At 45.4% G+C, this 12717-nt stretch overlaps 1 protein-coding gene across 2 annotated transcripts in view; it reads left to right on the top strand.

The window, feature by feature from the left end:
- Positions 1 to 12717, top strand: part of MYO18B (myosin XVIIIB) — a 310234-nt gene that overhangs the window by 152173 nt on the left and 145344 nt on the right. For both annotated transcript variants that reach the window (XM_004387626.1, XM_023741793.1), the window contains 4 exons: positions 149 to 257; positions 3066 to 3190; positions 7592 to 7746; positions 12552 to 12675. In XM_004387626.1, coding sequence (XP_004387683.1) covers positions 149 to 257; positions 3066 to 3190; positions 7592 to 7746; positions 12552 to 12675 — 513 coding nt within the window. The remainder of the gene's footprint in view (positions 1 to 148; positions 258 to 3065; positions 3191 to 7591; positions 7747 to 12551; positions 12676 to 12717) is intronic.

The raw sequence follows: 12717 nt of genomic DNA, 5'->3' as shown, positions 1-12717 counted from the left end.
GTTTATTTTGTTCATTGTCGGGGGCCGACTTGATGGCAGCTAACAACAAGTCTTGGTCTTGGAGGTGCCATGGGTGAGAACTGTGCAGTAGGTGACCATCCCAGGCTTCTGTCCAGCTCCCATACACATCTTGAGACCTTTCTTCCAGAGCAAGTATGAGCAAGTGCAGAAGAATTTGGGAGAAGTGGAAAAGCAGTTGGAAGAAGCCCAGCAGAAAATTCAGTTGAATGACTTGGGAAGAAGTAACACTGGAGGAGGTGAGCTGACTGGAACCTTTGGGGCCTTTTTATTCATTCATTCATTCATTCATTCACCTGTCAATCATTCATTTATAGATACATACTGAGTACTTACTGTGCACTAGACACAGCCTTAGGGGCTAGGACCACAGCAAAGAGCAAAAGACACATCCCCTGCCTTCTTGGAGCTTACAGTCTAGTGGAAGAATGATATATTAAAAAGATAATCCAACAATATTCCAAAAAATACATTATCGCTGTGACAGGTACTGTTTAGTAATAATACAAACAAGAATAAAAATAGTGGTTCTGTGGGCAAGGCACTTGTATATTTATGTGCATATTTTTTGTAGAAATTTTGAGGAAGGCAGTTTAGTGGTTAAAAATGAAAGCTATGGAGTCACATTTGTTTGGAATCCATCGCTTATGACATGAGTAACTTTGGGAAAATAAATTGTTGTGTCTCGGTTTCCTCATCTTTCAAATGGATATAGTCATGGCCGATTAATAGCAAGCGTGTAGCCATGTGCTTGGCACAGAGTGCTGAACGACTGTTAGCTGCTAGGTCATTTTTATTACTAGGAACAGTGGGATCACTATCCATCCTCATGACAACCTCATGGAGTAAAAACTACTACTATCCCCATTTTACAGATGACAAAGCTGTGTCAGGCACTCAGCAGTTACTGAATGAATGGAGGGAAGGGGAGAGGGCTCCTAATTTGCCCAATGACAGATGTGCTTAGTGGTGCCAGGAGTTTCTGCTGGTGCCCATCTTACACGGTTGCCTGGAGACTCACAGTCCATGGTTGAATGGGCATGGTGACATCTCTCTGCTTGCCACTGTGCCTCTCACTCCTCTCTTCATTCCAAAGAAGTTAGGTGAGAAGGATGCCCAGTGTTTTAGCTTCTATAAAACCTTGGCATCATTCCTTCAGTGCTCCTGGGGAATTCATGCCCTGGGAATGTCAGGGACACTCGGAGGAATGGAAGCCAGGTGGCAATGGAGAAGAGGCAAGGTGCATTTGATTTCTACTCCTTGCTTGTCCTCTTGTCCTGGCTACCCCTGGAGGAGGCATTTATAAGAGAGGTTAATGTGAAGGAGTTAGAGGTCCCCTGAGATGGGAGACCCAACGAGGTAGGGTCCACGTTGTGAGTGGGAATGTTTTCACCTAGAACCAGTAGTGTGGGACGGGGCAGTTTCCCCAGAAGAGGGCCAGCACCAGTTCCATCCAGACTGTGATCCATGTCTAAATGCTCGCTGGCTTGTTTTCCTATGAAAGGATATGAGAGTTGAATGAGAAGGGGAGATGTGCTGAGCACATGAGCACATTAGTCACAATGCTAAACGGGCTCTCAGCTCCGGATGCTCATTTCAGGAATTCAACCCACAAATATTTTGTTTTTCATTATGAAAGCAATACATACTCATTATGGAAAATGTCTAAAATATAGGAAAGTTGAAAGAAGAAGTAAAACACTTTAATCACACCCCTGCAGTGCCACACAAGCTCCTCTGTGCATCAGGCTGGGGTATAAATTATTTTTAAAAAAGTTTTTCCTTCTTGCGTGGCTGAGTATTTAAAGAGAACCTTTTGTGATAGGGACTCAGCACTGAGCTGGCCATTGTGGGGGTTTGCTTAGTTGCCTGTGGGAGGTGGCTTAGACAATAGAACTTTATTCTCTCACATTCTGGAGGCCAGAAGTCTGAAATTAAGGTGTAGGCAGGGCCATACTCCCTCTGAAGATTCTAGGGAAGAACACCTTCCTTGCCTCTTCCTAGCTCCTGGTGGTTCCTGGCAATCCTTGGCATTCCTTGGCTCCTAGATGCATCACTCCAATCTCTGCCTCCATCTTCATATGGCATTCTCCCTGGGTGTGCCCCTGTTCAAATTTACTTCTTCTTATAAGGATACACTGGTGGCGCAACAGTTAAGTGCTTGGCAGCTAACTGAAAGGTTGGCAGTTCACACCCACCCAGCGATTCCATGGGAGAAAGACCTGGCAGTCTGCTTCCATAAAGATTACAGCCAAGAAAACCCTATGGGCAGTTCTACTGTGTCACCTGGGGTCACTATGGGTTGGAATCGACTTGACCACACCCAACAACAACAATGAAGATACCGGTCACTGGATTAGGTCCCACCCTAATCTAATATGGCCTTATCTTAACTCATTTATATCTATGAAGACCCTATTTTCAAATAAGGTCACATTCATAGGTACCAGGCTTTAGGACTTCAGCATTATCATGAATTCACTCAACCAACAGTCACTAATTAGTACTCTGTGCTACCAACCAGGTTGGTCAGTAGGCTGATTCCATATAGGTAGGTCTTTTTGCCTATTATTTTATTAAGTTCATTAAGGAATTGGTGAACCTGTATCAACATGTACGGGGAACCTTCTATGTGTGGGGAAACTTCTGTGTTTAAGGAACCTTCTAGAGAGTGTTGAGAACTCACAGAAGACTAAAATAGCTCTCTTGCCCTTAAGAGTTGTGCTACCTCCTTGTATAAAGAAATATATGTGTACGGTTGTAGAGACAATTGAAGACTATCAGGCAACCAAGCTTAGAACCAAGAGAGCACTCAAGAATTTCAGACAGCTCGTGGTGGCTAGGACAGGAACTGTTTTGTTTTGTTTTTTTTAAGCTTGAACTTAAGACAGGATTTCTTAACCTGAAGTCCAAGGTCAAGCTTCAAGAGCTCCATGAATACTGAGAAACTGCATGCAAAGAGCTAAGAGAGTGGAGGAGAGCCACTCTCCCCACTCCCTCACACTCACCTGGCCTCCCATCCTGGCCTCCCTGACTCTGTTCAACAGCTGACGAATGGCAAATACGCTTCGACTGTGCGCAGATGGAAAATGAGTTCCTTAGAAAGCGTCTCCAGCAATGTGAGGAGAGGCTGGACTCAGAGACGACATCCAGGAAAGAACTGGAGCAGAAGGTAAGAAGGAATGGAAAGTCTGGGCCATAGGGGTGTCAGGGAGTGGGCAGCTTCTTACATCTGCTGTGGGCAATCAAGGTGTTGGCTGAACCTGGAAAGGAGGAAGAAGACAACAGCCATTTCCAAATTTCTCTGTTATTGAAAGTGCTGGTCACTGTAGGATGTGGAAGATGTTTTCTCCACATGCAGGTCTTCTACCCGGTGGAGGGATGCTTTGTGGTGTGAAGAACTTGAACATTATTAACTCAGGATATCTGAGTTCCAGTTCCATTTCTGCTTTGAACTTGTGGAAATCACTTTACTTTTTGGGCCTCACATTTCTCACCTGTAATGTGATCGTGGTAATGGTGTTAAAACAATCGCATTTTCTCCATTCCCATTGCCACGATTCTACTCTGCCACCTCCATCTCTCATAGAGACCAGAGCAACAGCCTCCTAACTGGCCTCCTTGCCTCCAGCCTCTTCCCTCCAACCACCTGGCCCCCTGTAGCCGAAGGGATCTTTCTGAGTCTCCTTCAGATTGTTCTATTACTACCAATTATGCAGACTCACGTGGTAGATTGTTTTCTTGTGTGTTTTGTACATTTTGATTGACAGCTTATCTTCAGTGGGTCCCTCCAGCCCCACCCCAGTAATTCTAAGTGATCTGCGTTGTAGAATGTTCGTTTCTTTTTCCTTCTGATTCTCATGGTGAACCTTGGGTGTTTAGATATTTTTTTATGGTGAACTGACCTTCCGCAGGAGTTTGTACATTTTCTTTTTCACTGTTTATTGATTTTACTAGGAGTCCTTTGTTAATGGGTTTGTGGCCGTGTCCTCCAGAAGAGCCCTTTTGCACTTTCTTCTGCTGTAGCCCCTAAGAGAATCCTAAATTCTCCACTTGAGGTTTTTGCAACATGTGGAAAAGTGTTGATTTGATCTCTAAACCCACATGAGGTACAAATCTGGGTTTCTGATTTCTTATGGGAGTACTTTCCCACACTCAGAGCCAGGTGACAAGAAGCTTTCTTGTCACCCCACCCCTCCCCGGGCCAGTGGGTGGGACTTTCCTCATTCCCTCCTCGTTCCCTCTCACTGAGATGCAACTCCTTTAGGGTCCTGGCTTAATGCAAGCATCTTCATTCCAACTCACACTGTCTATGGGCCTGACGCCTTGCCTCCTGTCCTTGTGTGGGCATTAACCTAGAAACCTCTATCCTTAGGGAGTCCCTTTGTGGTACAAACAGTTAAGTGCTCAACTACTAACCAAAAGGTTGGTGGTTCGAACCCGCCCGGAGGCGCCTTGGAAGAAAGACCTGGCTTTCTGCTTCTGAAAGGTCACAGCCTTGAAAACCCTATGGAGCACAGTTCTACTCTGCACACATGGGGTCACCATGAGTTGGAATTGACTTGATGGCAATGGGTTATCCTTAGGGATACTTCTGGATCTGTCAACTCCTCCTCCCCTCTCCCACCCTGCTGCCATATATCCATGTCTACTGTTATTGTTCTGGCTGTATGTCCTCTGCTTTTCTGATAGCCTGAGATTTCCTTTCTTTCTTTAAAGTGCAGTTAGACATTGCAAATCTAATCTAATCTTATCTAGCCTTTCAAGGTGGATGTAGTGATACTTTGGCCTCTTTACCTGTCCTTGTGTTGTCTTCAGCCACCCCTAGTCTACACTCCAACCAGTCTACACTCTAACCAGTATATGTTCTAACCAGTAATGTGCTGGTAAACCAGCTCTCTGGGAAAGAAAAAAAAAAAAGGAAAAGAAAGCCCTGATGCGTGTTGTTGTTGTTGTTGGGTGCCATTGAGTCGGTTGTGACTCATAGCAACCCTATGTACTACAGAACGAAACACTGCCTTGTCCTATGCTATCCTTACAATCCTTGCTATGTTTGAGCCCATTGTTGCAACCACTGTGTCAATCCCTCTCCCTGAGGGTCTTCCTCTTTTTTGCTGACCCTCTACTTTCCCAAGCATGATGTCCTTCTCCAGGGACTGGTCCCTCCTGATAACATGTCCAAAGTACGTGAGACAAAGTCTTGCCATCCTTGCTTCTAAGCAGCGTTCTGGCTGTACTTCTTCCAAGACAGATTTGTTTGTTCTTCTGGCAGTCCATGGTGTATGCGGTATTCTTCACCAACACCACAATTCAAAGGCATCAAATTCTTCTTTGGTCTGTCTTATTCCTTACCCTGATGTGTAGCATTTGAAAATTTCCATCATGTAAATACTCCCACTATGGCTGATTTCAAACTACTATTGTAATGTCACTGAGCATGGAGTTGGAAAGAGATGTGCAGAATCAGCCTCACATGCTGGTGTAAGCCAGCTCAGCACACCACTGACTCCAACCACACTCAGTTTTCTTCTCCTTCCAAAAGACACCTTTTTCTTTCTCACCTTTGGGACTTTCACGTACTCTTCCCTCTTCCCAGACATTCTTTCTTAATTTAACTTGCCCTAGGTAACTCCATCTATTCTTAAGGTCTAAGCTTAAATGTCAGTCCTTCCAAGAAGTCTTCTCTGATGCATATTGGTTTCGATGTCACTGGATTATTTCCCCAAAATAAGTCTTATCATGCTATATTGTACTTATCTGCTTCCTTCTTGGTCTTCTCCAGTAGATGAAATGCCATAAGAGTGGAGGTCATATTTTTCTGTCTTACTGTTATGTCCTCGAAACCACTTGCTGTTGAGTTGACTCCAACTCAAGTCGACCCCATTTGTGTCAGAGTGGAACTGTGCTCCATAGGGTTTTTAATGGCTGGTTTTTCAGAAGTAGATCACCAGGTGTTTCTTCTGAGGTACCTCTGGGTGGACTCGAACCTCCAACCTTTTGGTAAGCAGCTGAGTTCATTAACCATTTGTACCACCCAGGGACTGCACAGAAGAGTGTCTTGTAAACATGGGCAAGGCTAAGATACATGGGATTTTATAAACAATGGAAGCAAAGCTCAGTATCCTCCATGGTGGTGGTTTTTTAGTAGTCACTTCTAAGTCAGACATTAAATTGTGATCCTCAAGAGACTTTCTGAGTTGCGGATAAACACAGAAGGACAACCACGGGGAAGCAGGCCAGTTCTTTAATAACAAATTATAAAGTCAGGGCAGTTTCCCCAAGGAAGGGGGATATTCATGCTACATTAAAAAGAAATAAAACAGCAACCTTTTCTGAGCAGTGGAATATAATAAAACATCCCATTTGCCTCCAAATACTGAATTTAGGATTACAGACTTCATTAACTCGGCGTTTTGCTTATTTAAAGCAAGTCTTTAATGAGCCTATTTCTTCAAAGTGAGTGTGCCGAGTTGCACTCTTTCCCAGATCTAAACTAGGACAGTTGGGAGGGCGTTTCCTAGAGAAAGATGCAACAGAGGCTTGGCTTTGCTGTTTCTTTAAGGCTGTGCTCGTTCCCACGTAAATCAGCCCAGCTAACGTGCCATTTACTGCGCTAAACTTTAGGGCCTGTCTCTTAGTGGAAGAGGGTTTCCTGGTTGATTTTCTAGGTATGAGATTTTGGCTGCTCCATGGCTACAAGTTACCCATTGCCATCGAGTCAATTCCAACTCATAGCAACCCTGTAGGACAGAGTAGGACTGTCCCATAGGGGCTTCCAAGACTGTAAATCTTTACGGAAGCAGACGGCCACATCTTTCTCCCAGGGAGCGGCTGGTGGGTTTGAACTGCTGACCGTTCGGTTAGCAGCCGAGCTCTTAACCACTTTGCCACCAGGACTCCTTGCTCCACGGCTCTTCTTCACGTGTCTCCCCAGATTATGCCAGCTGATGGGGATATTAATTATATGGTGCTCATGAGGCGGTCAGGTTGAGACAGGGCATGGAGAGAATCTGTGGGTGTGTTGGCAAGAGAATAATCAAGGAAAAAGTAAAAACAATCCTAAGAAATTGATAGGAGCCCGGGTGGTACAAGTGGTTTGCAATCGGCTGCTAACCCATAAGGGTGGGTGTTTGAACCCACCCAATAGCTCCAGGGAATAAAGGTGATTACATGACACTTTTCTGTGCAGATCCTGGTAAACTGCTTCCATAAAGATTACAGTAAAAAAAAAAAATATTTAACTCAGAAAAAAAAAAAAAAAAAGAAGACCCTACAGGGCAATTCTACTTTGTAATACGTGGGGTCGCCATGAGTCAGGGGCTGATGTGTCGATGGCAGCTAACAAGAAATTGATGGAATTACCCCCATTTTATCCCTGAGCAAACTGGGCTCAGAGAAGTAGTTTTCTCAAGGTGACACAGGTAGAAATTGGCCAAGACAGGGCCTCTCTGGCTCTAGTGACTGTTCTCTTTCCATTACGCTGACCCTGGAAATGGAAGGTCTTGGAAATTTAAAGTACAAAGCCCTGTTCAGCTCCAGCAGAGGAGGGTAATTTATTCTGTTGCTTCCACAGCTTGGAGAGCTGCAGAGTGCTTACGAGGGGGCCAAGAAGATGGCTCACCAGCTAAAGAGGAAGTGCCACCATCTGACCTGTGACCTGGAGGACACCCGTGTCCTGCTTGAGAACCAGCAAAGCAGAAACCACGAGCTCGAGAAGAAGCAGAAGAAGTGAGTCATGTTCAGCACTATCACCTGGGCTGCCAGAGTGTACACTGCTGCACTGGTGCTGGGGTCTTCTGGGGCCTCCAGGTTCTTCTCCTAAGTCCCACAAACTCTATTGATCCTCCCCATCCACGTGTTTTAAATCCTTGGATCTGCTCTATTTACTCCCCTCCCTCTACCACACACACACACACACACAGGCACACACACACCTCAAGGAGCCCTGGTGGTGCAATGGTTAAGCGCTTGGCTGCTAACCAAAAAGTTGGCAGTTTGAATCCACTCAGTTGCTCTGCAGGAGAAAGACCTGGTGATCTGCTCCTGTAAAGACTACAGCCTAGAAAACCCTATGAAGTAGTTTTACTCTGTCACATGGGGCTGCTATTAGTCGAAAATGGACTGGACAGTACCCAGCAACAACAGACACCTTATTTCTGGTAAGTTCTCCCAAGAATCCAGCAAGAAATTATCCTCTTCTCTTACCCAGCCCCAGCTCTGCTACTAATTGACAATGTGACCTTGCAAAATTTTCTTGGCCTCTCTGGGCCTCAACATCCCCATTTGTCAAGTGAAGGGTTTGCTAGGGAGGGTATGGACAGCATAGCGTGGTGGTTAGGGGCCCAGGCACTGAGGCTGAACCAACCAGGTTCAAATCCCAGCTGTGTCCCTTCCTAGTTGTGTGACCTTGGGCAAGTCCTTCAATCTTCCTCACCCTGAGACTCCTTATCCTTAGGCTGGGGGGATGAGAACACGTCCTCGTGATGAGGACTGGTTGATATCGGTGGTGTATCCAAAGGGACTAATGTTCGTAGAAGACCATGAATGATAATGCCACTTTCTATCCCCATTGTTGAAAATGGGTAAAAGAATGGGAGGAGGCCAAAAAACTGAGTTGCTACCCTTCTTATTTAGGGCTTGGACTTTCAGATCATGTGAGCAATTCCGGCAGGAACTGGACCTTGTGCACAAACAAGATGCCAATCTTGAATCTGTACACTGGTCCCTATAGTTGCTTTCTCATCAGGCTGCTGTCACACTGGTCGATGGTGGAGCCTAGATTGGAACCCAGATTGGAACCCAGGTGCACACTCATGGTCCACCATATGTGCAACCTCAGGGCCTGTGATTGTTTTATTCCTTGACAACATGGCTGTGTCTTAAGTTCAGTAGCTCACTTGGTGAGGGTAGAGGTAGGCAGGGGTCCTGTGTTGAGCCAGGCAAGTTTGAATGGAAGTTTCATAGGAGACAAATAGGTGAAACTCAGCTATTTATAGAAGGTCCAGAATAAAATACAGAAAAACGTTCCTATGTGTGCCAGGACTGGGTTTTGCTGAGGATATTTTTGTGGGAGGAGTGGAACAGATTTTGAATTGATTTGCATTAAATATTGTTTCTCTCATTTATCCTTGAGCTTTCCTGAGCTGGCTTCTTTGAGATGAAAAAAAAAAAATCTTTTGGGGATTGTTCACTTGCCTCTCAAATTGGTGGTTCAGTGGTAGAAGTCTTGCCTCCCACGTGGAAGACGTGGGTTTGATTCCCAACTGGTGTACTTCATGCACAGCAACCATCCACCTGTCAGTGGAGGCTTGCATATTGCTCTGATACTGAACAGGTTTCAGCAGAGCCTTCCAGACTAAGAAGGACTAGGAAGAAAGGCCTGGTGATCTACTTTTGAAAATCAGCCAGTGAAGACCCTATGGATTGCAATGGTCCAATCCACAATCAATCATGTCGGGATGGTGCAGGACCAAGCAGCTTTTATTTCATCGTTCATGGGATCGCCATGACTCGGGAGCCAACTCAATGGCAGCTAACAACAGCAACATAAATATCTTACTCTGTTCCCTTTTCCCCCTCCCCATGGGTGCTCTTTATGGTGCTGGTGAAGAATATTGAATATACTGTAGACTGCCAAAAGAACGAACAAACCTGTCTTAGAAGAAGTACTGCCAGAATGCTCTTTAGAAGTGAGGATGGCAAGACTTTGTTTCACTTACTTTGGACATGTTATCAGGAGGGACCAATTCCTGGAAAAAGACATCAAGCTTGGTAGAGTAGAGGGTCAGCAAAAGAGAGCAAGATCCTCAGTGAGATGGATTGACACAGTGGCTACAATGATGAGCTCAAGCATAGCAGCTATTGTGAGGATGGCACAGTATCGGGCACTGTTTCCTTCTGTTGTACATAGGGTCACTAGGAGTTGGAGCCAACTCGAGGGCACCCAACGACATCAGCAACATAGGTGCTCTGGCCAAACCTTACCCTTGCAGCAGGGAAAATGGCTCAGTCATACCTTGGTCGCTTGCTGTGTGACCTTGTCAAATGACATCACCTCTCTAGGCCTTGCTTTCCCCACCTGTAAAAGAGAGGCATGAACTCCATCATCCCCTAGGTCTGCTTCCAGCTGTGACAATCTTGGTCCTCACCTGTGAATTCCAGTCCTGTTCTGAGAGGGCTTAAGGAGGGTTTCAGCTCTCTGATGGGAAGGGGGCCTGCCTCTGAAGTTTGTGCAGCCAGATAATTCCATCTCTCTGGTCTTTCCCTCACTCCCTTGGGAAGCATCCCTCATTCCAGTTCCTCAAGAATCCATGATGCCCCACTGGGAAAGTCCCCATTTCTTCATACTTACATTTCCTTTTCTGAAAACTTACCTAGCCTGTGATCTCCCAGGTCCGCTACCATCTCTTGGAAGAAACTGATTTTTATTCCAATGCTAATTGCAGATGGCAGCAATTACCCTTCGAAGTGGTTTAACATTTAAGTAGGGAGCCTCTGAGGGCAGCAGAAGTCTCAGTCTAATGGTCAAATTTCAGGAAGAATGACTATGGATAGGAAGAGATTTAGAAGTCAGCACAGCAATACTTCCTTATAGCTCTCTAAGTCTCTTCAAATTATGGATGCAGCTGCTTCCTTTGTTGCTGTTTCCAAGCTAGAGTGATGCCTCCATACTGGTAGAGTTTCTTGTCCCCCTCTTGGCTTGTAAGTTCAAAGTGGTTCAGAATGGTTCCATTTGGGGCTGGCTTCTTGTTGCCATGGTTACCACATAGGTCATAAAGGTCAGTTCCAAGGGCCGATGGAACTCTCAGCTGGCTTCCTTGGGGTAAGCCCTTTGCTGGGTTCACTGACTCCCACAATCATGGGAGGCTGAAACCTAGGCCCTTTCCGAGTAGGGTGAAGGGTGGGTGAGAATCTGTCCAGCCTCAGACAGTTGTCTGGTCAGTGTGTTCCACAAGTTGGGGTCTGTAGGAACCATTCATTGGTGTCAAGTGGCCTGTTAAGTCCAATGACACCTCTGAAACATTAATCACTCTCTAGCTCCCACCATCTCATCCCACATGTCCTAGGGCATGGGCAGGTAGATAGGGGAGTAGCTAAGACAGAAGAGAAGCTGGGTGCAGTGCCCACCTCCACCACTTTGGAACTTTGGGCTGAGTCATTCCACCTCTCTGAACTTCAGTTTACTCCTGTGTAAGAAGGGTACAGTATCTTTCTTGCTGAATTGCTAGAAGGATTAAATGAACCGGAACCCAGGACCTGGCACACTAGGACTGCTGGGTCATCATTATCATCATTATTATCATGTTTCCATTCAGAGGCAGCAAGTCAAGCCTCTCGAATGATGTCACCAAAAGTCAACTAGAAAGCTCCTGGGCTGTCCCAACAGTAGGACTCCCTTATGCAACCCATGATTGTCTTTTTCTGAAGTCTGAGATTTCTCATGACCCATCTAGTGTTAGGGGACACTGGATAACCTTGCAACAAGGGAGACCTTCTTCTCACCAGGGCCCAAGTGCCATGCATGGTTCTGTCATTCTGTCCACACCCAAGTCCTCAGGAGCAATGGGACTTCCTGTCTGGGCTGAGGGCAAGTGACTCAAAGTTACAGCCTACTGAGGGTTGTCAAAGCCTCCTCCATTGATAAGTAGAAGGTGGGGACAACTGAATGGGATGATGTGAAGCACAGGAAGGGTTTCTCGCCCATGGTGACCATCTGCAAGGGAAGGTGGGCCCTTGACAAGGCATTTCCTAATATTCTGAGTGGCTCTCAGTAGCATCCTTGGGTTTTTGTGTTTTCTTCTTGGGAAGCAAATAAAAACAATCCTTAATATATATATGTCTAGCATTGTGTCAATCATTATCATGCTTTAATGTGGTTTATGAGTGTCTAAGTCATATAATGTAGTATAAACTATGAAATGTGGAATGTCCCTTGTTTGTGTGGGTATATATTCATTCATTTGTTCATCAGTCATCAGATATTTATTATGCCCAAACCTGGGCTTGTTAGAGAGTTAAAAGTTCTGGGCATATAGTGGCAAACCAGATAGATTAGCTTTTACTACATATATATTTTAAATATATATGCTAAGAGCTGTGGCTGCTAACCAAAAGGTGGGCAGTTTGGATCCACCAGCTGCTCCTTGGAAACCCTGTGGGGCAGTTCTACTGTGTCCTATAGGATCGCTGTGAGTTGGAATCGACTCGATGTTGTTTATTTTTTTAGGTATATCTGTATATAATTTTACTCTATTTTCGCTTTTATCTATATACTTTTTATCAGATTCTTAATAAGTGTATCCAGTTTTTTGTGGAAACTCTATATAAACCCTAAGAGTTGCTGTTTGGTGTTCCAGATCCTTACCCCGCATCCCAACCTTATATAAAAACGTTGAGCAAATCCTCCATCATTCTGTCTCACTCAATCTCCCTCTTTCATGGTTTTTAGCAAATTAGCTACCTCTCTCCATCCCCACCCCAGTGTTCCCTACTATGATGCCATGGTGCCGTGACACGTGTTCTTCCTTGGACAGGTTTGGCATGCAGCTGGCCCAGGCCATGGGTGAGTCTGTGTTTGAGAAGGGCCTCCGGGAGAAGATAACTCAGGAGAACACCACCATCCGGTGGGAACTAGGCAAGCTTCAGCAGCAGTTGGAGGTAAGGGTGGGAGGGCATGGCGCCATCTTGGATTTTTCTTGC

Source organism: Trichechus manatus, unplaced genomic scaffold (assembly GCF_000243295.1).
Source record: "Trichechus manatus latirostris isolate Lorelei unplaced genomic scaffold, TriManLat1.0 scaffold00190, whole genome shotgun sequence".
Classification (NCBI taxonomy): Eukaryota; Metazoa; Chordata; class Mammalia; order Sirenia; family Trichechidae; genus Trichechus; species Trichechus manatus.
This window is presented reverse-complemented; position numbering and strand designations above follow the sequence as displayed.